This window comes from Salmo salar, chromosome 01 (genome assembly GCF_965601325.2).
Source record: "Salmo salar chromosome 01, fSalSal1, whole genome shotgun sequence".
NCBI lineage: Eukaryota > Metazoa > Chordata > Actinopteri > Salmoniformes > Salmonidae > Salmo > Salmo salar.
In genome coordinates, this window is record NC_138291.1 from 160,297,410 (window position 1) to 160,320,960 (window position 23,551).

The following is a 23,551-nucleotide window of genomic DNA, read 5'->3' on the forward strand; positions in this document are numbered from 1 at the left end:
AGTTCACTGCCAATAAATGCATAACAAAGGCAAGTAAAAAAATAAAAGCCATAAAAACTCCATCAGTGATTCACTGCTTTCTGATTTACCATTCAAGTCTGCCATCTAGTGTTATGGTACAATCATTGCAAGATAGAGAACTACACAGAGCAACATTCTCAGAAATTAATCTTCCAGTAGATCTAAAAGTATTAAATGGGATAAAACCTTCACCTACCCTATGCTAACACCCATTCAATCAATCAATACAGATATACGAAAGGTGTGGGGCTAGTGAGTTGGTTTAATACAACAATGCTATCGGCCACTGACTTGAGTTTGGGAAGTTCCAGAAAAAACCCTCTTCATTTGAACAATATAATGTAAAGGGAATTAGACTAATGCCTGTGAAAGAGTGAGTTAATGTATGAATGCCTGATAAGCCAAGGTTAGGTTACTAGTTTATGTTATACTGATAATCCTTTAGGACAGACTCCCTACTAGATCTCAGAGTAAAGCCTAGGTATCATGTGTCATAGTTTGTAGAGAGAGTGGAATCATTCACATCCAGGCATTTCCCCCCCAAGCCCTGCAGCCCAACCAAGGGTCATCTAGTTTCCATTATCAGACCTGGCCTACTGGCCCTAAACGTCCAAACAGGCCAACTGTCATGTGAGAGGAATTAAAGAATTCACTGAGGGCCACACCACATTAAACATTAGGCTGACAAGTCACTGCTTGACGTAAACCGAGATAGTTGAAGCTGTTCTACTGTCCGCTGCTAAACAGAGCAACAATAGGCTACATGGAACACTGAAGAACAGATAGAAGTAGAGACATGCCAGATATACCAGTAGACATTCCATTCTATAATGATGGCATTTGCACAGCTCAAACATTTAATGAAACCTTTATACTTGTACCTCTTAAAACTGCTAGAACGATTAGTCTACATGAGAAATAGGACCAATTGTAGAGAAATACAGACAAACTAACAGTGGCTAATTCAAAGCTTCAAAGATACTCAGGTTGAATGAAATTTCATATAATGGTTGACTGTCTGAGACTGCGAGACAAAATGGCCTTGTCTGGAGCCAGCTGGGGAAAAGACTAGCCTACTGATAGTAAAATAATAACTGATCCCAATGCCCAGGGCATGGTTTGGGAAACACAGTTATCCCTCTCAAATCATACAACTGAGTAACTAAACTATTGGGCTCACAGACAAGATCATAATGAATAAGATTAGGCTATACAAAACTGATCCTAATTCAGCACACCTTCCCTGAGATCCTACGTGAATACAGGCCCTGACTTACATCATGACAACAGGATGGCCAAACTGATGATGGACTGCCCTCTAGCGGTATCATCACTTGACGCTGACAGCCGAGGACCACCTTGTACACTTTGTCAGTTCCATTTCATCTCTTTTTAATTTTTTAAGGGTCTGAATGGGTAGTTTACAAGGATTTACAAGTGTTGAGAATGTATAGTAGTCACTTTAGTTTATGACAGTGAGAGGGGAAGAAGATGTATTTTTTTCTACAACTGAGGATAGCCTATGTGCATAGCACAGCAAGCATTATTTTGATGTAGCTATTCGTTTAGAATAATCTGACGCTGTACAGCTCTACAACATAAAACGACGTGATGGTGTGTAACGTAAAATGTGTGCTAGTATTAAAAAGGGTGCCTGTTTGTCATCTTTTTTTGTTTGTTTATGTCAACATGTCTTCCACGCAAACTGCATCTTTGATAAGTGCTGGCTATCAACAAAAGCGTTTTCAAGCCTGAAGCTACCATAACATCTATTGCCAGCTAGACTAGCTAAAGATGCAACTGGGTTGGCAGCTGTATATCTAGCTAGCTACCACCACCAGCCATGTTAACTAGCTAATTAAATTGCAAACACAGCTTACACACAAGCAAGTTACTAAAATGCTTTCTAGCTAACTGGCTTACTTTTTAAAGTCGACGCTGAACAGGCTAAATCCAGCCCCAGCGTTGGAGGAGGTCGGGGTAGTCTCCTGCCCAACCTCCACCGCTGAATCAGTTCCTCCTTGGTCGCTGTACGACAAATTGTTCGTCGACATACTCAACATTTGACGTTTCGTAAGTGTACAGAAATGTTTATTGTGAAAAGCTAAACTATCGTAAAACAAAATTGCAGTCGTTGACAGTTTTATGACGCTAATTAGAAGGGGAAGCGATACAAAACTTTATCATGAACATGCAACTTTTTCCCTCATCCATGCAGAACCGGAAGTATGAGTTGGATAAGTTTTAGTCACATGACAGGAGGGAACGATGAAGCACCTGACCACCCCGTTACCACGGTAAATATGGTCGCAAGTCAATCAAATGAGCTGAGGGGCGTATTCAATGACGCGCGTGCGCGCTAAACGAAAGTGGGAGCGTGCAGTATTTTTGTTGCCCATCTACTGTTGATGCCCCATTTAAATTGAGAGCGTATGAGAACGTCTGTGACAGGGTTTTGTGCATGCAGGAAGAGTCATGTATGCTTTTTTACATAATAATGTAGGTTAGGGGAAAATATAATGATATCAAATGATCGATTGTAATAACGCATGGAACTCTTTATACCTTGGAAGGAGTGAGGGAGTAGGTCTTTATAAACGCATTACTTGGTGCAGTGGTCTAAGGCACTGCATCTCAGTGCAAGAGGTGACACTACAGTCCCTGGTTCAAATCCAGGCTTAATCACATCCAGCTGTGATTGGGAGTCCCATAGGGCGGCTCACAATGTCATCCGGGTTTGGCTGGGGTAGGCCATCGTTGTAAATAAGAATTTGTTTTTAACTGACTTGCCTAGTTAAATAAAGGTTAAATATATATACATATACATATATATATTACTAACCCAGAGCATGGTGATACAGGCAGGCAGTTGCAGCTGCACTCAACGTGTCAGGTGTGCATTCCAACACTCTAACAAAGACACCAATAGGTACTCAAGTGCTACACCACCTGGTGGTGTGTATGTGTAATGACGTTAATACCACATTTCACATGTTCACAATAATTGGATTTTCAAATGCATGGGAAACTAAGTATTTAACACTTGAGTCTTTTACTGTGAGTCTTTCAGTTGTCTTTTAAAAATAATTTATATCACCGTTCTTTTTTTTCTTGTTTGGAGAACAAATTTGAAGTGGCTTGGAAGCTTTGCATGCCTCTGTGATCGACGAACACTTGGGGTAGTGTTCATTCTCAATGGTGGAAAAGCCACCAACTGTTTCTGAGCCAGGCTCTGAGTATGAAATTGGATTCTGCTCTTGGTAAACTGTTTCCTCTTTTACAGTCTCAGTCTGTAGAAGCTGCACCACAGAAGTACTTGGATAGCTAGAGAACAGCCTGTCATCACAACTGGTAACTAAATGGTTGTTCCTTCTCGTCTGACAAGAATCCGATCAACATGTCTACGAACCATTTTATAATCTCCCAACATGACTTTGTAGGAGACAGGACCAGTCAATGAGTCTATGAATCCAGGAATCAATTTTTGCCCATGACTGAAATTTCTGGTCAGGACAGGGTCCGTGTCTCCAAAACTTTGGCCCTTGGTGCGTTTGTCATTGTTCTCTTTCTGTCTGTTTTGTTTGGGTACAACTTTCCTTTTCAGGTCTGGATAGACTAGGTACAATGTGGAGTGTAGTCTATAACTAATAACATCTCAGCAGGATAACATCTCAGCAGTCCTGTTGTAGATTGAGGTGTTATTCTGTAGCTAAACAGAACACATGACACCTTTGCTGCTATGCTCCCTTCTGCACTTTTCGTCATCATTTCTTTGAATGTCTGTACTGCGTGTTCTGCCAGTCAATTTGAAGATGGATGATGTGGAGCAGATGTCACATGCACAATACTGTTGTTTCTGAAGAATTCTTGTGTTTCTGTACTTACGAAACAGGTCGCATTGTCGCTCACCACCATCTCAGGTATCCCTTGGTTACTAAAGCTCTATTGTAGGCCATCTATAGTAGTGGTGGATGAAGCAGAACTAACAGGATACACATCCATCCATTTTGAATGTGCATTGGAACATTTTCCCCATTAATGGCCTTGCGTAATCCATTTGCAATTTTTCCAAGGTTTTTCTGGAAACTCCCAAGGGTGGAGTGGAGCTGTTGCCTTTCTGTGTTCCTAACACGTGTTACATGTCTTGACTCAATTCTCCATCTCCTGATCTTTCATATGCAAGACCCCCAGGTGACTCTGATGTGCTGTAGGATATCCAGGTGTAACAGTGTAGGTTCCCGTCCCTCTCTTCGCCCCAACCCGGGCTCGAACCAGGGACCCTTGCACACATCAACAACTGACACCCACGAAGCATCGTTACCCATCGCGCCACAAAAGCCGCGGCCCTTGCAACGCAAGGGGAACAACCACTTCAGGTCTCAGAGCGAGTGACGTCACTGATTGAAACGCTATTAGCGCGCACCACCGCTAACTAACTAGCCATTTCACATCGGTTACACAGGCATGCTGGCTGTGGAATATCACTCGTTCTCCCCACAAAACGCAACCATCCCGTACACTCATCTCTGTTTTCCTGACACTGTGTGGTGTGAGTTCAGTTCCTTCTGTTTGTTGTGGTCATCCCCTTTCCGAATATTCTCTAACTCTAGACAGCACTGGATTCTTTACCTGTCCAGGTTCTCACTTGCTCTGCAGTCACGAGTGCTGTGTCTGTGTCCACAAACATCAGCACTCCTGAGCTGTTATGATGGGCATGTACAGCAGCGGAAGACGGCTCAAGGAATCTGCGTTGCCATGGTACGTTCCTGCCTTGAAAACGGTGACATACTCGTACGCCTGTAATGGAAATGATATGATTAAAGGTTTGACTAAATGATTTCACTCAGAAACCTTATAACCTGTTGAAATGTATTCGAAATAAGGCTATAATAATGGGTTAAAAACTATATTGTAATACTGTGTGTGAGTAAGACACTGGTACCACTTCAAAACGAGGGAGGCAGAGTTGATAAGACGACCTTGGGAAAGGAACAGGTGAAGAGGCCTCCTTAAGTTAGGGAGAGAAACAACGGCCTGGGAACAGTTAGGCTGGCAAAAGATAAGGAGACAGGTGGTCTGTGGAAAAATACAGCCGCCTAAAGCTGGGTGGAGTTCTCAACTGATGTAAGTGTGTGTGTGTGTGTGTGTGTGTGTGTGTGCGTGTGTGCGTGTGTGTGTGTTAATATAAAAGGCTTTGTACATTGTAAGGATTTTTAGAGCTCCCATAAATAAACGTTTTGACCCTTTTAGGCTGGCTATCCGTCTGCTTCATTCAACCAGAATCTTACACACTCTGGTGGGGCAGACTGAGTAGTTTAATTGAAGTTCGGTTTAAGAACATTGATAACTTCATTCACATAACAATGCCCTCAACATCACTACCCACCTCTGGATTCTCAGAGACACCATCTGTGGAACTGCCTTTGTTTCATTGAAAATGAACAGTAAAGGTTTATGATCTGTACAAATGGTAAACTTCCTGCCATACGCTGTATGTATTTGTGGAACCTCTGAACCCCAAACATTACTGCAAACTCCTCTTTGTGCACTGTCCCACAGCTTTGAGTACTCTGATCTATTCATTATGATTACACTGCACCCTGTATCCACTTCAAACTTCAAATCTGATTAATTTACTTTACATTTTTATGTGCTAAACATGTGTATGTGGTCAATAACATTTTATTTGATTTTGATTTGATTTGATAGGAGCCACTTTTGGAATGTTCTCTGACATGCTGTACATCAGCCAAACTCAACTGGCGGACCATGGTCTGGACCCGGACCCAGATAATGGCCAATACCGACAACATCGCATTTTGTTATATAGAAGTCAATAAATTATTTTTAGACAGCTTTAAAAATTCAACCGAGTGCAGCAGCCTCTCTAACTCATAACCTCTTTTTCGCTCTCTCTCGAAGCAACGCCCACCTTTACTAGTGCCCGTCTAATCCAATCGCATGGTTATATGCATATACAACAGGCAGTATCATACCCAATCACATCAATCCAAATTTCCTTTGCGGAACCTTGGGACAAGCAGGCAGAAAGAAACAGAAAGATTTGACCGCGGTTCAACTGTTAAATTCACAGATAAAAGGAGCTTAGTTACCAGTATCTTTGTTAATACGTCTGGTTAAAAATTTTAAAAAGTTCACGCTGAAAACGGTATATTCAAAGACGAGTGTCACGACTTCCACCGAAGTTGGTCCCTCTCCTTGTTCGGGCGGCGTTCGGCGGTCGACGTCACCGGCCTTCTAGCCATCGCCGATCCACCTTTCATTTTCCATTTGTTTTGTCTTTGTTTTACACACCTGGTTTCAATTTCCCAATTACATGTTCATTATTTAACCCTCTGTTTTCCCATGGTTTTTGTGCGTGATTGTTTTATGTACACTGCTCAAAAAAATAAAGGGAACACTAAAATAACACATCCTAGATCTGAATGAATGAAATAATCTTATTAAATACTTTTTTCTTTACATAGTTGAATGTGCTGACAACAAAATCACACAAAAATAATCAATGGAAATCCAATTTATCAACCCATGGAGGTCTGGATTTGGAGTCACACTCAAAATTAAAGTGGAAAACCACACTACAGGCTGATCCAACTTTGATGTAATGTCCTTAAAACAAGTCAAAATGAGGCTCAGTAGTGTGTGTGGCCTCCACGTGCCTGTATGACCTCCCTACAACGCCTGGGCATGCTCCTGATGAGGTGGCGGATGGTCTCCTGAGGGATCTCCTCCCAGACCTGGACTAAAGCATCCGCCAACTCCTGGACAGTCTGTGGTGCAACGTGGCGTTGGTGGATGGAGCGAGACATGATGTCCCAGATGTGCTCAATTGGATTCAGGTCTGGGGAACGGGCGGGCCAGTCCATAGCATCAATGCCTTCCTCTTGCAGGAACTGCTGACACACTCCAGCCACATGAGGTCTAGCATTGTCTTGCATTAGGAGGAACCCAGGGCCAACCGCACCAGCACATGGTCTCACAAGGGGTCTGAGGATCTCATCTCGGTACCTAATTACAGTCAGGCTACCTCTGGCGAGCACATGGAGGGCTGTGCGGCCCTCCAAAGAAATGCCACCCCACACCATGACTGACCCACCGCCAAACCGGTCATGCTGGAGGATGTTGCAGGCAGCAGAATGTTCTCCACGGCGTCTCCAGACTCTGTCACGTCTGTCACATGTGCTCAGTGTGAACCTGCTTTCATCAAGATTTGCCAATCTTGGTGTTCTCTGGCAAATGCCAAACGTCCTGCACGGTGTTGGGCTGTAAGCACAACCCCCACCTGTGGACGTCGGGCCCTCATACCACCCTCATGGAGTCTGTTTCTGACCGTTTGAGCAGACACATGCACATTTGTGGCCTGCTGGAGGTCATTTTGCAGGGCTCTGGCAGTGCTCCTCCTGCTCCTCCTTGCACAAAGGCGGAGGTAGCGGTCCTGCTGCTGGGTTGTTGCCCTCCTACGGCCTCCTCCACGTCTCCTGATGTACTGGCCTGTCTCTTGGTAGCGCCTCCATGCTCTGGACACTACGCTGACAGACACAGCAAACCTTCTTGCCACAGCTCGCATTGATGTGCCATCCTGGATGAGCTGCACTACCTGAGCCACTTGTGTGGGTTGTAGACGCCGTCTCATGCTACCACTAGAGTGAAAGCACCGCCAGCATTCAAAAGTGACCAAAACATCAGCCAGGAAGCATAGGAACTGAGAAGTGGTCTGTGGTCACCACCTGCAGAACCACTCCTTTATTGGGGGTGTCTTGCTAATTGCCTATAATTTCCACCTGTTGTCTATTCCATTTGCACAACAGCATGTGAAATGTATTGTCAATCAGTGTTGCTTCCTAAGTGGACAGTTTGATTTCACAGAAGTGTGATTGACTTGGAATTACATTGTGTTGTTTAAGTGTTCCCTTTATTTTTTTGAGCAGTATATATTCGGTCTGTTATTGTGGGCTCGGTATTACGTCATGTTATTGGAATATTTGAGTAAAGTTACTTGTGTTACTCATCTCTGCTGTCCCGTGCCTGACTCCTCTGCACCAGCTACACCCAGACCACTACAACGAGTGGACGAAACAGTATGTATTCATTCGCCCCGCAACTACTGCAGCACAAAACCAATGTGCTTGATATGCAGTGAGTCCAATGTTAAGTGCCATTATGACACCAGCCATAGTAATTTCGATCAGACGTATCCCCTGAACACAGAGGTTAGAACAAACAAGATTAACCAACTCAAATCCCAATATGAGAGGTCCTGCAAAATCCTTGTCAATTCCCTGGCAGCCCAACAACGTGCAATGGAGTGTTCACTGAGGATAGCTTGGGTTTTGGGAAAACACACACACAAAAAAACATTTTCAGACGCTGAAATGGTAAAGAAATGCATGTGTGAAGTTGCTGACACCTTGCTAGAAGGTAAACTAAAAGATGAGCTCAGGGAAAAGATCAAACAGATCCCACTGTCAGATTCTAAAGCAATGAGTAGAAGTGAAATATTAACTGAAGATTTAACTTCACAACGTGATGAGGCCATTCAGAATGCAACATGCATTTCATTAGATAAGGAGAAAAGATGGTGCCGACAGATATGGCAGCTCTGCTTCTAGCTCCTAAGCAACTTTGCAGTGTTCTTTTTTTGTGTGTTATTTGTTATATTATTAGCCCAAATTTTTTTTTGTGTTATTACATACAGCCAGAAAGAACTTTTGGATACCGGAGCGGCGGTAACTCACCAGCATTACGACCGGGAATACGACTTTCTACTGTATTTTAGTCAATGCCATTCCGACATTGCTTGTCCTAATATTTCTATATTTCTTAATTCCATTATTTTACTTTTAGATTTGTGTGTATTGTTGTGAATTGCTAGATATTACTGCACTGTTGGAGCTAGAAACACAAGCATTTCGCTACACCCGCAATAACTCTGCTAAATATGCGAATGTGACCAATGCAATTTGATTTGATAACACTGATAATTGCCCAGCTTCTGGTGATTGTCAGATTTTATAACGAAACAAAGAAGGAATTCTGTGAGGAGCTGTTGGGCTTAACAAATCTACAAGCACACAGACAGGGAGAGGATATCCATGAGGCCATCAAAGGGATTCCGACAAAAAGGGGGATAGTTCTGAAGTCAGTGGTCTCCACAGATGGAGCTCCAGCCATGATAGGAAAGGGAGGGGACTGGTTGCACTTTTGAAAGAGGACCACCCTGACCAGACATCATATCACTGCATCCTCCATCAATCTGTCCTGTGTGCCAGTGAAGGAAAAGAGTATTCTGAAGTCATGACAACGATAATGAAAATGATCAACTTTTTGAGAGCAACATCATCCCTACAACACCGCATGCTACGAGGCATTCTGATGACAACAATGTCAGATGTCTCAGCAAAGGCAGGGTTTTGGAAATCTATTGGGCCATTTGAGCGGAAATCTAAGCTTTATTATCAGAGCAAAAGAGTGACAAGGCAACTCAGTTTTCAGAGTTTTTGGAAGATGAGGAGAAGATAGAAACTGTTGCATTTTTGACAGACATTACATCACATCTGAACCAACTGAATGTTAAGCTGCAGGGACGGGACAACACAGTGTGTGATATGATAACAACAGTCCAGGCTTTTTGGTATTTTTTATTTTATTAGGATCTCATTGGCTGTTGCAAAAAGCAGCAGTTACTCTTCCTGGAGTCCGCACAAAACATGAAACATGACATAATACAAAACATTAATAGACAAGAACAGCTCAAAGACAGAACTACATAAATAAAATCAAAAATACAAAAGGCACACATAGCCTACATACTGTATCAGTACATACACACAAACTATCTAGATCAAATAGGGGAGAGGCGCTGTGCCGTGAGGTGTTGCTTTATCTGTTTTTTTGTAACCAGGATGACTGTTCACTTGAGCAATATGAGATGTAACGGAGTTCCATACAATAATGTCTCTATATAATACTGAACGCTTTCTTGAATTTGTTCTGGATTTGTGGACTGTGAAAAGACCCCTGGTGGCATGTCTGGTGGGGTAAGTGTGTATGTCAGAGCTGTGTGTAAGTTGACTATGCAAACAATTTTCTTATAAAAAGAAGAAGTGATGGAGTTAGACTCTCCTCAACTCTTAACCAAGAGAGACTGGCATGCATAGTATTTATATCAACCCTCTGATTACAATGAAGAGCAAGACATGCTCTGTTCTGGGCCAGCTGCAGCTTAACTAGGTCTTTCCTTGCAGCACTTGACCACCCTTGACAAAACAATAATCAAGATAAGACAAAACTTTAGCCTAGGGGACTTGCTTTTTGGAGTGTGGTGTCAAAAAGCAGATCATATCTTTATTACGGACAGACCTCTCCCCATCTTTACAACCATTGAATCTATGTGTTTGACGATGACAGTTTACAATCTTATGTAACGCCAAGTAATTTAGTCTCCTCAAATAGTTCAACAGCCACACCACTCATTACCAGATTCAGCTGAGGTCTTGAACTTAGGGAATTATTTGTACCAAATACAATGTTCTTAGTTTTAGAGATGTTCAGGACCAGTTTATTACTGGCCACCCATTCCAAAATAGACTGCTCTTTGTTAAGGGTTTCAGTGACTTTATTAGCTGTGGTTGCTGATAGGTGTATGGTTTAATCATCAGCATACATGGACACACATGCTTTGTTTAATGCCAGTGGCAGGTCATTGGTAAAAATAGAAAGAGTAGAGGGCCTAGAGAGCTACCCTGCGGTACACCACACTTGACATTAGAGAAGCTTCCATAAAATAAAACCTTTTGAGTTCTATTAGATAGATAGTTCTGAATTCACGATATGGCAGAGGTTGAAAAGCCATAACACATACGTTTTTTCAACAACAGGTTATGGTAAAAAATATCAGAGGCTGCACTGAAATCTAACAGTACAGCTCCCACAATCTTCTTATTATCAATTTCTTTCAACCAATCTTCAGTCATTTGTGTCAGTGCAATACATGTTTGAGTGCCCTTCTCTATAAACATGCTGCAAGTCTGTTGTTCATTTGTTTACAGAGAAATAGCATTGTATTTGGTCAAACTTGGCTCTCTCATCCCTTCCAGGCTTCTGGGAGGGAGGGTGGACAATGAGCCTGTCAGCGGATGTAAGCAATATCCCCACGCGCTCTGGCAGCTTTCATGGCTGGGATAAGTTCTTTCCTCTTCTGGCGCACAGCTTCAGGATAGTCCTTGTTGAGGAAGATACACTGCCTTGCAAATGTATTCATCCTGTAACAACCTGTAATTTAAATTGATTTTTATTTGGATTTCATGTAATGGACATACACAAAATAGTCCAAATTGGTGAAGTGAAATGAAAAAAATTACTTGTTTAAAAAAAATTTAAGAATTAAAAATGGAAAATTGGTGCTTGCATATGTATTCACCCCCTTTGCTATGAAGCCCCTAAATAAGATCTGGTGCAACCAATTACCTTCAGAAGTCACATAATTAGTTAAATAGAGTCCACCTGCGTGCAATCTAAGTGTCACATGATCTCAGTATATATACACCTGTTCTGAAAGGCCCCAGGGTCTGCAACACCACTAAGCATGGGGCACCACCAAGCAAGCAGCACCATTAAGACCAATGAGCTCTCCAAACAGGTCAGGGACAAAGTTGTGGAGAAGTACATATCAGGGTTGGGTTATAAAAAAATATCAGAAACTTTGAACATCCCACAGAGCACCATTAAATCCGTTTTTAAAAAATGTAAAGAATATGGCACCACAACAAACATGCCAAGAGAGGGCCGCCCACCAAAACTCACAGACCAGACAAGGAGGGCATTAATCAGACAGCCAACAAAGAGACCAAAGATAACCCTGAAGGAGCTGCAAAGCTCCACAGCGGAGATTGTAGTATCTGTCCATAGGACCACTTTAAGCCGTACACTCCACAGAGCTGGGCTTTACAGAAGAGTGGCCAGAAAAAAGCCATTGTTTAAAGAAAAAAATAAGCAAACACGTTTGGTGTTCACCAAAAGGCATGTGGGAGACTCCCCAAACATATGGAAGAAGGTATTCTGGTCAGATGAAACAAAAAATTAGCTTTTTGGCCATCAAGGAAAATGCTATGTCTGGCGCAAACCCAACACCTCTCATCACCCCGAGAACATCTTCTAAAATGAAGCATGGTGGTGGCAGTATCATGCTGTGGGGATGTTTTTCATCGGCAGGGACTGGGAAACTGGTCAGAATTGAAGGAATGATGGATGGAGCTAAATACAGGGAAATTCTTGAGGGAAACCTGTTTCAGTCTTCCAGAGATTTGAGACTGGGACGGAGGTTCACCTTCCAGCAGGACAATGACCCTAAGCATACTGCTAAGTAACACTCAAGTGGTTTAAGGGGAAACATTTAAATGTCTTGGAATGGCCTAGTCAAAGCCAGACCTCAATCCAATTGAGAATCTGTTGTATGACTTAAAGATTGCTGTACACCAGCAGAACCCATCCAACTTGAAGAAGCTGGAGCAGTTTTGCCTTGAAGAATGGGCAAAAATCCCAGTGGCTAGATGTGACAGGCTTATAGAGACATACCCCAAGAGACTTACAGCTGTAATTGCTGCAAAAGGGGGGGTGAATAGTTATGCACGCTTCTGTTTTTTTGTCTTATTTCTTGTTTGTTTCACAAGAAAAAATATTTTGCATCTTCAAAGTGTGACGACCCTCCCACTCTGTCTGCCGTATTCTCTCTTTTTGTTCTTGTTTCCTTATTAGGATGCCGGTGGGCGGAGCTGGGAGGGTCGTCAGCTACATGGGAAACACCTGGGTCCGGGTGTGTCCCATGATAAATAAGACCTCTTTCACATTCATGGGGGAGACTCTCTCTCCATGCAGACACCTTGTTGTTTTTGGTTGTGGTAGTTGTGGCTTTTTGGTTGTTTGCTTTGGCACCTTTCAACACTCGGCATTATTACATTCAGGTATGCAAAACACTCACTTACACTACTGATTACACACACCATTGTTAATTGTTCATTTTTGTTTAGTTACTTTATTTAATAAATATATATTTTGATACTCCTTGTCTCCACGTTGTCTCCCTTTTGTTGCGATCTCAGAGCTGGTTCGTAACAAAAGTGGTAGGCATGTTGTGTAAATTAAATGATACAACCCCCCCCCCCCCCCCCCCAAAAAATCAATTTTAATCCCAGGTTGTAAGGCAACAAAATAGGGAAAATGCCAAGGGAGTTGAATACTTTCGCAAGCCACTGTATACGTTCCTCTCAAGTTCTTCACTCTTTCCAGAACAGCTACCTTGTCCTTGAACCTCAGGAACTTGACAACTATTGGCCTGGGTCTGTCACCTTGGCCGGTGGTTTGTTTTCCAGTCCTGTGGGTGCGCTCCACCTCAAACTTCCTGTGGTCCATCTTCAATTTCTCTGAGAATATTTCCCTCACTTTGTCCTCAGACTCTGTCCAGGTCTCATGTGGAGAATCTGCAATTCCATCCTCAACCATGTTATTCCGCCTTGATTGTCCCTCGAGATAGTCTGATTTATCCATTATTGTTATCATGGATTCCCACACAGAACTGATGTCCTCTCTAAATTACTTAAAGATTTCTGTCATTTTGCCATTCTCCTGTTTCAAATCATCGAGCTGACTCTGGGAGAACTGCAAGCTGTAGTTCAGGTCCTGGACCTCTCTGGTCAGGTCATCCATTCTTTTATTAGCTGAATCCACCAGTATTTGGACAAAACACTTAAAGCAATTTTCTTGCTGTTGTAACAACTGCTTGTAGAACTGTTTTTGATCGCCGGCTTTGGTCTTTGTCATGGTAGCTAGCAACGTTAGTTACGCTGTTACTCCTTGAAGTTCCAGACAGGGCAGGTCACAGGGAAGATTGAAAACAACAAACAGCAGGGTTCTAGACAAACCCGGGACAATCCACGGTCCAAGCCACAATGGCTAACCGCGCAGCGGGCTGCGTTCAAGACCTCAGGAAACCCCATTGGCTTGATAGGCAGCTAGCTGCTACGCCAAATAGCTCCTCAGACCCGGCCTTGGTCAGCAGGATAACTGGACAGAGAGTAGCAGTCCCAGCAACTGATGCCAACTGCGTTGTGGGATCCAAACTAAAAAGTTAGCTAGCTACTAAGAAACTTTCCAATACACTTTTAAAACAACAAACTTTCCAAAACAACAAACCGTGCTCTCCCTCATTCCGCGTTCCAGAGGAAATAGGAGGAAATTGGAGCTTTTCAAGAATGATCTCCAGGGAGAACTTGTCCACTTCCCCAATCTTCTGGTGCAAACACAGGGAGACAAAGATGTTGATGATTGATTGATTGATGTTGATTTCACCCAGAAGCTGATGGATAACATCAAGGCTTGCTTTGATGACTTCACTGTTGGAAGAGAACTGCTGCTGCTCATCCAGAACCCCTTCTTGGTCACAACTAGGGCTGTTGCAGTGGCCGTGTTACCCCCACACCTGTGGTCACGAGTCATGAAGGCAGTCAAATTCCACATTACCGTTTAGTCATGGTAATTAGGCTTCTCCAAGCTCTGTAGCTGCTGCTGGTCATTAGTAGCCTACCAAACTTGCTAACTGCCTGGTACTCTACACTCTATTGTCCCTCTAATCAGTCTGACATCAATGCAAATGTTGTGATGAAAAGAGGGGGATCCCATCAGCTTTCTATAGGCTCGGCCTACTATATTTATTTCTCAACTTTCCTAATATTAAGCACATTGCTTATATTTACAACAGGAGTATAGCCTACCTGGCTGGCATGAAAATAAACCACGGGGAAAAACCTCCTCCATTCGCTATTTAAGTGCATAGATGACATGTATTTTTTCCCAGGTGCATGATAATGGTCCATTCTAAATCAAAACAAATGTCACACATATATTATTTAGTGTATGTAAAGACAAGATTAAATCAAGAATAGTCTGATGGGTGACAATATTAGCCTATCACTTGTGAGTTACAATATATATAATCACTTGTGAATGAGCTCCTGAGTGGCGCAGCGGTCTAAGGCTAGAGGCGTCACTACAGACACCCTGGTTTGAATCAAGGCTGTATCACAATCGGCCGTGATTGGAGTCCCATAGGGCGGCACACAATTGGCCCAGCGTCGTCCGGGTTTGGCCGGTGTAGGCAGTCATTGTAAATAAGAATTTGTTATTATCTGACTTGCCGAGTAAATAAAATAAAAATGCCCAGCATAAGAAACATGCCTTTTTTTTGTGACATGTTCAAATCATAGTCGCACACCTCATGTAGCCAAGCTCATAGACCTATATGTTTAAATAAGGTTTGTATCACAACTAAAGTGGCCAAATAACTTCTTAAAATTAAGCACATTAATCCACTTTACAAGGGGTGTAGAGTCTAACTGGCATACATAAGCACCGCGTGAGTTTCAAGTTTGGGGAAGATCATTTTCACCATAAAAATGCCTTTATAATAAAAGCATAATTGCATTTGTGGTCACTTTTGATAATGGTGTTTTCCGGTAATAGAACATTTGCGCTTATAGCCTACTACCATGTACATATTGCTGCATTTATAATGTGAAAAAATTGCCAAATAGTTTATCAACATTTTAAGCTAAACGTTCTGATCTGTTGCGTCAGCCACATTGCATAAAAAAGTTTTTTTGATGCCAGCGGTTGTATTCATTTGGGATGTATCGCATCCCACAACTATCCCAGACTATGCTTAGTATATTTATTTATCTTGCGCAGAATAGGTCAACTTTTGTACTGTGGGGGATAGTAAATTGACATAGGCTAGTGCTTTTGCTGTTCCTTAGTCCTACTCATCTTGTTGGCTGACGAAAGTAAATGTAAACATTTCTTCCAATATCTTCAATATGAACCTCGGAAGGTAATTGAGATAATATGTACATGTAGGTAGAGTTATTAAAGTGACTATGCATAGATAGAGAGTAGCAGCAGTATAAAAACAAAGGTGGGGTTAATGTATATAGTCCAGGTGGCCATTTGATTAGATGTTCAGGAGTCTTATGGCTTAGGGGTAGAAGCTGTTAAGAAGCCTCTTGGACTTAGACTTGGCGCTCCGGTACAGCTTGCCATGCAGTAGAAGAGAGAACAGTCTATGTCTAAGGTGACTGGAGTCTTTGACAATTTTTAGGGCCTTCCTCTGACACCGCCTGGTATAGAGGTCCTGGATGACAGGAAGCTTGGCCCCAGTGATGTACTGGGCTGTACGCACTACCCTCTGTAGCGCCTTACGGTCGGATGCCGAGCCATTGCCATACCAGGCAGTGATGCAACCGGTCAGGATGCTCTCGATGGTGCAGCTGTAGAAGTCTTTGAGGACCCCTGCCAAATCTTTTCAGTCTCCTGAGTGGGAAAAGGTGTTGTCGTGCCCTCTTCATGACTGTCTTGGTGTGTTTGGACCATGATAGTTTGTTGATGATGTGGACACCAACACTAACACACCTGACTCTATATATCGACCATAATTAGTTAATAATCAAGTGTGCTATTGCTGGGCTGGAACAGAAGTCTGTTCTTCCAGTAGATCAGAGGAGTGAGGTTAGACACCTCTGGTATTGACTTTTTTTTTTGTTCACCTGAAATTATGCTTCAGTAATAATAGCCTACTTTTTACTAACATGTATAACCTTTACATATGAGCTAGCTTACTTGTACACTTTGAAATAATATGAAAGTGTTTAACCTTGTTTTGTTTTTTTTACCTTTATTTAACTAGGCAAGTTAGTTAAGAACAAACTCTTATTTTCAATGACGGCCTAGGAACAGTGCCTTGTTCAGGGGGAGAACGACATATTTTTACCTTGTCAGCTCAGGATTCGATCTTGCAACCTTTCAGTTACTAGTCCAATGCTCGAACCACTAGGCTACCTGCCTAGTGTTTACTTAACTATTATTCAAGATGAACTAGTGTCGATGTTGATTAATCACAGATCACAATCATGCAATAAAGAGGGGAAGGGAATCTGTCTCTAATTTGTCTGTGTTTTGTGTTCTATTCTCAAATGAACATGACATAAGCTCTCCAATTAGTTTTATTTGATTGTCGTAGTTTTTTCAGGATACCAGCCATGTGAAACCATTTTGCAGCTGATAATTGAACTTATTTTGGGTAACAGACATATACAACAAAATGTACAATGTGGACCCAGAGGATATCACTTGTAAGTCATAATTAAAACACTTGTTTCCAAAGTGGCATGCAGTGCCAATGCAGCCATAGGCCTACATCAGTGGCTCCCAACTTCAGTCCTTTAATACCCCCAACAGCACATATTCTTTGGTGTAGCCCCGGAAAAACATACCTGATTCAACTCAGAGGGCCTGATGATTAATTGACAAGTTGAAATATGCATGTTTGTCCGGGGCTACAATAAACTGTACTGTTTGGGGTACTCGAGGACCGGAGTTGGGAACCATGATGGCATTAGCCTTATGAGCATTTGCAGTGCACCTCTTGACATTGTGCATCTGAAGCAGAGAAGAGCTTAACTCACATTGTTTACATATTGTACATATTGTTCAGTTTACATATTGTCTTCTTGGGTATGACGCTACAAGCTTGGTACACCTGTATTTGGGATGTTTCTCCCATTCCTCTCTGCAGATCCTCTCAAGCTCTGTCAGGTTGGATGGGGAGCGTTGCTGCACAGCTATTTTCAGGTCTCTCCTGAGATGTTCAATATGGGTCAAGTCCAGGCTCTGGCAGGGATACTCAAGAACATTCAGAGACCACTCCTGTGTTATTTTGTCTGTGTGCTTAGGGTCGTTGTCCTGTTGGATGGTGAACCTTCACCCCAGTCTGACGTCCTTGAGCACTATGGAGCAAGTTTCATTCAAGGATCTCGCCGCTGAAAAACATCCCCACAGCATGATGCTGCAACCACCATGCTTCACCATAGGGATGATGCCAGATTTCCTCCAGATGTGATGCTTGGCATTCAGGCCAAAGTGTTAAATCTTGGTATCATCAGACCAGAGGATCTTGTTTCTCATTGTCTGAGAGTCTTTATCCCAATGAACAAACACCCCTATTAAATAGGACCTTCAATTAGAGGCAACGAGGAACAGCTGCCTCCAATTGAAGGTCAACCCAATAAACTAAGCATAGAAATAGAATAAATAGACACAGACATAGAAATAGAACATTGCCCCCCCCAAAAAAACACACTAAACAAACACCCCCTGCCACGCCCTGACCAAACTATAATAGCAAACAACCCCTTTTACTGGTCAGGATGTGACACGGTGGGTACATGGTAGGATGACAGGATCCTTGAAGATGTCACAGCACACAGGCTACATTTTCCTCTGGAAGAGATGATCTGGAACTGGAAGCCATTTTCTCAGTCCCACTCACCCCCTGAAAAATCTCTATTACATACAAATATCAATAATACAAAAAATCAATAATACAAAAAATCCCAAGAGTGCCAAGAGTGTGCAAAGCTGTCAAGACAAAGGGTGTCGACTTTGAAGAATCTTTAAAATAAAATATATTTTGATTTGTTTAACACTTTTTTGGTTACTTTTTTGATTCCATATGTGTTATTTCATTGTTTCGATGTCTTCACTATTATTCTACAATATAGACAATAGTAAAAAATTAAGAAAAACCCTTGAATAAGTAGGTGTGTTCAAACTTTTGACTGTTACTGTATATAGTGCTATTTCCATTTCAATTGTTTTTTTTAAATTGCCATTTTCATTATTTTATTTCACTTCGTTCTGCATGTTGGAGCTCAGGGTCTAAGATTGTCATTGTACCCTGCAATCACACATGCAACCCTGTACATGTGACTATTAAACACTCAGAATCTGATAGGGCATTTATGGGTGAGAAAGTGAACTTGCCACTTCCAAAAATGAGTTCAGTGGGGAATGGGGATTCCCTGCTTTGCGATCTGATGCATAAATCTACATCCAGGGTTTCAGTAAATAGGCAAAGGCACTAAACGTTTTTATTGCACATTTAACTAAACTGACGCATTTGGCAAAGTTCAACTTCAATTCATTGTCACAAAACGTTCGTCAGACAAAAATATGTTTTTGTCTCTGGTTTGCATAGCACAGGTGGTGGTCGCCTTCACTGTAGTAGGCCAGCCTAATAAACTCAGCAAAAAAATAAACGTTCCTTTTTCAGGACAGTCTTTCAAAGATAATTATTAAAAATCCAAATAACGTCACAGATCTTCATTGTAAAGGGTTTAAACACTGTTTCCCATGCTTGTTCAATGAACCATAAACAATTAACGAACATGCACCAGTGGAACGGTCGTTAAGACACTAACAGCTTACAGACAGTAGGCAATTAAGGTCACAGTTATGAAAACTTAGGACACTAAAGAGGCCTTTCTACTGACTCTGAAAAACACCAAAAGAAAGATGCCCAGGGTCCCTGCTCATCTGCGTGAACGTGCCTTAGGCATGCTACAAGGAGGCATGAGGACTGCAGATGTGGCCAGGGCAATAAATTGCAATGTCCGTACTGTGAGACGCCTAAGACAGCGCTACAGGGAGACAGGACGGACAGCTGATCATCCTCACAGTGGCAGACCACGTGTAACACCTGCACAGGATCGGTACATCCGAACATCACACCTGCGGGACAGGTACAGGATGGCAACAACAACTGCCCGAGTTACACCAGGAACGCACAATCTCTCCATCAGTGCTGACTGTCCACAATAGGCTGAGAGAGGCTGGACTGAGGGCTTATAGGCCTGTTGTAAGGCAGGTCCTCACCGGCAACAACGTCGCCTATGGGCACAAACCCACCGTCGCTGGACCAGACAGGACTGGCAAAAAGTGCTCTTCACTGACGAGTCGCGGTTTTGTCTCACCAGGGGTGATTGTCGGATTCGCGTTTATCGTCAAAGGAATGAGCATTACACCGAGGCCTGTATTCTGGAGCGGGATCGATTTGGAGGTGGAGGGTCCGTCATGGTCTGGGACAGTGTGTCACAGCATCATCGGACTGAGCTTGTCGTCATTGCAGGCAATCTCAACGCTGTGCGTTACAGGGAAGACATCCTGCTCCCTCATGTGGTACCCTTCCTGCAGGCTCATCCTGACATGACCCTCCAGCATGGCAATGCCACCAGCCATACTGCTCGTTCTGTGCGTGATTTCCTGCAAGACAGGAATGTCAGTGATCTGCCATGGCCAGCGAAGAGCCCGGATCTCAATCCCATTGAGCACGTCTGGGACATGCTGGATCGGAGGGTGAGGGCTAGGGCCATTCTCCCAGAAATGTCCAGGAACTTGCAGGTGCCTTGGTGGAAGAGTGGGGAAACATCTCACAGCAAGAACTGGCAAATCTGGTGCAGTCCATGAGGAGGAGATGCACTGCAGTACTCAATGCAGCTGGTGGCCACACCAGATACTGACTGTTACTTTTGATTTGGACCCCCCTTTGTTCAGGGACACATTATTCAATTTCTGTTAGTCACATGTCTGTGGAACTTGTTCAGTTTATGTCTCAGTTGTTGAATCTTGTTATGTTCAAACAAATATTTACACATGTTAAGTTTGCTGAAAATAAACGCAGTTGACAGTGAGAGGACGTTTCTTTTTTTCTGAGTTTATATAGGCTAGTGTACGGATGGTGTATTAATAGTCCAGCCTATTAATTAATTTCTATTTTAATTCTTGCGCAATTTATGCATCTCTGTTGGCAGCGCCACTGGCCTCTCTTCCGTTTAAAGCTCTTGAACCAGTAGCCTAGCCCAATGCGTTCCTAGAAATATATATATCTCAATATAATATATCAATACCTTGCTCTTGCTTGATGGATATAAAATAGGCTACAGCGTTCACAATGAACTGGCGGGAACGTTTGAATGGCGAGAGCTTCTTTGGTGTGATTGTGATCACGTAGGCTGGTGGTAAAAATGCAATAAACGTGAAACCTCTTTTCTCCCTCGACCAGTTTTTATGTTTACAATTACATGTATTACGTCAGAATACCCAATGTTTAAATGTTTCCAATCAAATGTATTTACTAAACTTTAGAACGTTTTCCTATCGATCTAATTTGCATTAATATTGTGATTGGATAATAGCTGTGTGGGTTATATTAGGATCAAATCTTCTGATCTCTTCGAGCTCATTAATGATAGAATGTTCATATTTGAAGATTGCTGAAAGGCACGTCTCTTTGGCATTGACAATGAGTGGCAAGAAGTGGGACGTTCGCTAAAGAGACTGGTATCATTGTTAGCCATTTTGTTGCCGAGACTAAACAAGACCGCTGTGAAACAAGCAAGAATAACTAAGTACTTCCAGGTCACAGATTTTTGGAATCATTCAGAATAAAAGTCCCATCCTGTATACTTTGTAAATTAATAGTTAGGGCGTAAATGATGGAAAATGTGCACAATTATCAATATTTTATAGTAGTTATCATACAAAGAATAATTACAAGTATTTCTATAAGATTTGTCATTCTAGCTCCAAATCCACAGAGGTTACACCCAGAGGAGCGTCGCGGCCCTTATTCGCCTTATTATGTAACGTCACAGTGATTGTGGCGATTTAGTTGCTATTGTGCTAGAGGCGGAAGGCGAAAGCGGCACTTTTAGTTGAAAGTATAATAGTTTTACACTGACAGAACCGCACAAAATACTAAACTCGATCAACAGGAGAAGCTTTATATGTTCAGTACGAGGCTGTCACAATAATTGTATCTAGAGCCAGTTTTTACAACAAATATGTTTTTAACACCAACCTCTACGTCTATCTGAATGTACCTGTGGAACTCAATTCGACCTGCATCCGCATCCTAAAGAGACAGTCTTTGCGGCTCTGGCTCAAAGCGTTGTTCCTAAAGAAACCACCAAAACCTCCCTTTGTGTGCTCCTACCACTTATTTGACAAGAAGCCTACAGTGGAGCATCCTTACCCAGAAAAATGGTTTGGCCACGATGCTCCACTCGTGAAGAAGAGTCGGTCAGGCAGTCATCAGTGACAGGTAAGCCAAAGGCTTGAGCAGAATGCCTGCTCTCATTGTGTCTCCCTCTTGCATCTAAGCATAGTCTCATAATAGCACAATTTATTTCCTCTACAAATCAATAAAATTCAATTTTATATATATATATGATTATTAAATATTAAGAGCTTTCATGCAGTATGGTGTCTTATTGTACAGTTTTGTCAATTGACTTGTTTAACAAGCCATACTGATTTCTTAAACAGAAGACAGGCTCAAGTGTTCACCGAATTGAAAATGGGGATTGGCCAACAGAGAAGGAATGGATATGCCTTCAGAGAAGGATGCCCAAACCCAATGGGAAGACCCATCTCTAAGTGATCACAACTACAGCTCAGGTGATCATGTAAAGCGAACAGCACACCGACATGAAACAGATACAGAAACAATAACGCCTGGGGAAGGAACCAAAGGGCTGGTGGCCATTGCTCCTTGTTGTTTAGTGATGTACATCTCCTCAGCATATGGAGGTATATGTAGCGACAAATATATAACATTGGATTCTAGGTCCCTGGAGTACCTCTGTCCAGGTGATGAGGTCATGGCTTCACAATCCGTGATCTGCTACACGAGAGGAAGGTCAAATGAACAATTCCTGCCTTCACAAAAAGAGGTTCACAGCTGTCAGAGGAGGACACCACATGTACAAGACGGATAACTAACGTGAGGGTTCATGTGGAACGCGTAATTCAACGGCTCAAACGGTTTAGAATCATCACAAACAGTACCAATCAACCTCTCATCTAAAATGGACAAAATACTTTGAATCTGTGCTGCTCTGTGTAACATGCGTGGTGATATCCTTCATGAAGACGCTGAGTGAACTGACTAGTCAAATGCCATTTTCAATGTCGATTTCCCAATATGAATTAAAGTTGTCAAAAGTTACGTTAAATAAATGTCAATTCATTCTATAACAACTCAACTTAATTATTTGTTTTACATACTTATTAATAAAAAACAACTATAAAAACTATTTCCACAATACTGAGACTGTTGATGCATTAAGTCGGGCTTTTTAACTGAAAAACAATGTGTTAATAATAACTGCAAACAGGAGAGACACCTGACTACATACTTCTACAGAGCTGCATATATTTGTCACTCAGTGACAATCTGCCTGCCTGATGCTCCTCAACAATAAATGGCAGCATGCGTGTTAAGTAGAATGCCTTCAACCTCAGGACAGCCTGAGGGCTCCCGAGTGGCGCAGCGGTTTATGGGACTGCATCTCAGTGCAAGAGGAGTCACTGCAGTCTCTGGTTTGAATCCATGCAGAATCACATCCGGCCATGATTGGGAGACCCATAGGGCGGCGCACAATTGGCCCAGTGTCATCTGGGTTTGTCCAGGGTAGGCCGTCATTGTAAATAGGAATTTGTTCTTAACTGACTTGCCTAAAAATGTTAAGCCTGACTATTTTATCATTATGTGTCTAGATAAGGCAGTATTACGCACTTTCATCTATACAAGGAACGAAGAAAATAGGCTATAAACATCCATTAC

The 23,551-nt window shown here is 42.4% G+C and overlaps 1 protein-coding gene and 1 long non-coding RNA gene across 2 annotated transcripts in view; one reads left to right on the top strand and one right to left on the bottom strand.

The window, feature by feature from the left end:
- Positions 1–2,263, bottom strand: part of LOC106568153 (adaptor related protein complex 3 subunit beta 1) — an 85,895-nt gene extending 83,632 nt beyond the window's left edge. Inside the window, exon 1 of the mRNA XM_014138251.3 lies at positions 1,945–2,263. Within this exon, the coding sequence (XP_013993726.1) occupies positions 1,945–2,084 (140 nt within the window). The 5' untranslated portion in view covers positions 2,085–2,263. The remainder of the gene's footprint in view (positions 1–1,944) is intronic.
- Positions 2,264–21,563: 19,300 nt separating this feature from the next.
- On the top strand, positions 21,564–22,970 carry LOC106568148 (uncharacterized). The gene is made up of 2 exons (XR_001320236.3): positions 21,564–22,027; positions 22,252–22,970. It is a non-coding gene; the product is annotated as an uncharacterized LOC106568148 (long non-coding RNA).
- The last annotated feature ends 581 nt before the right edge of the window (positions 22,971–23,551 follow it).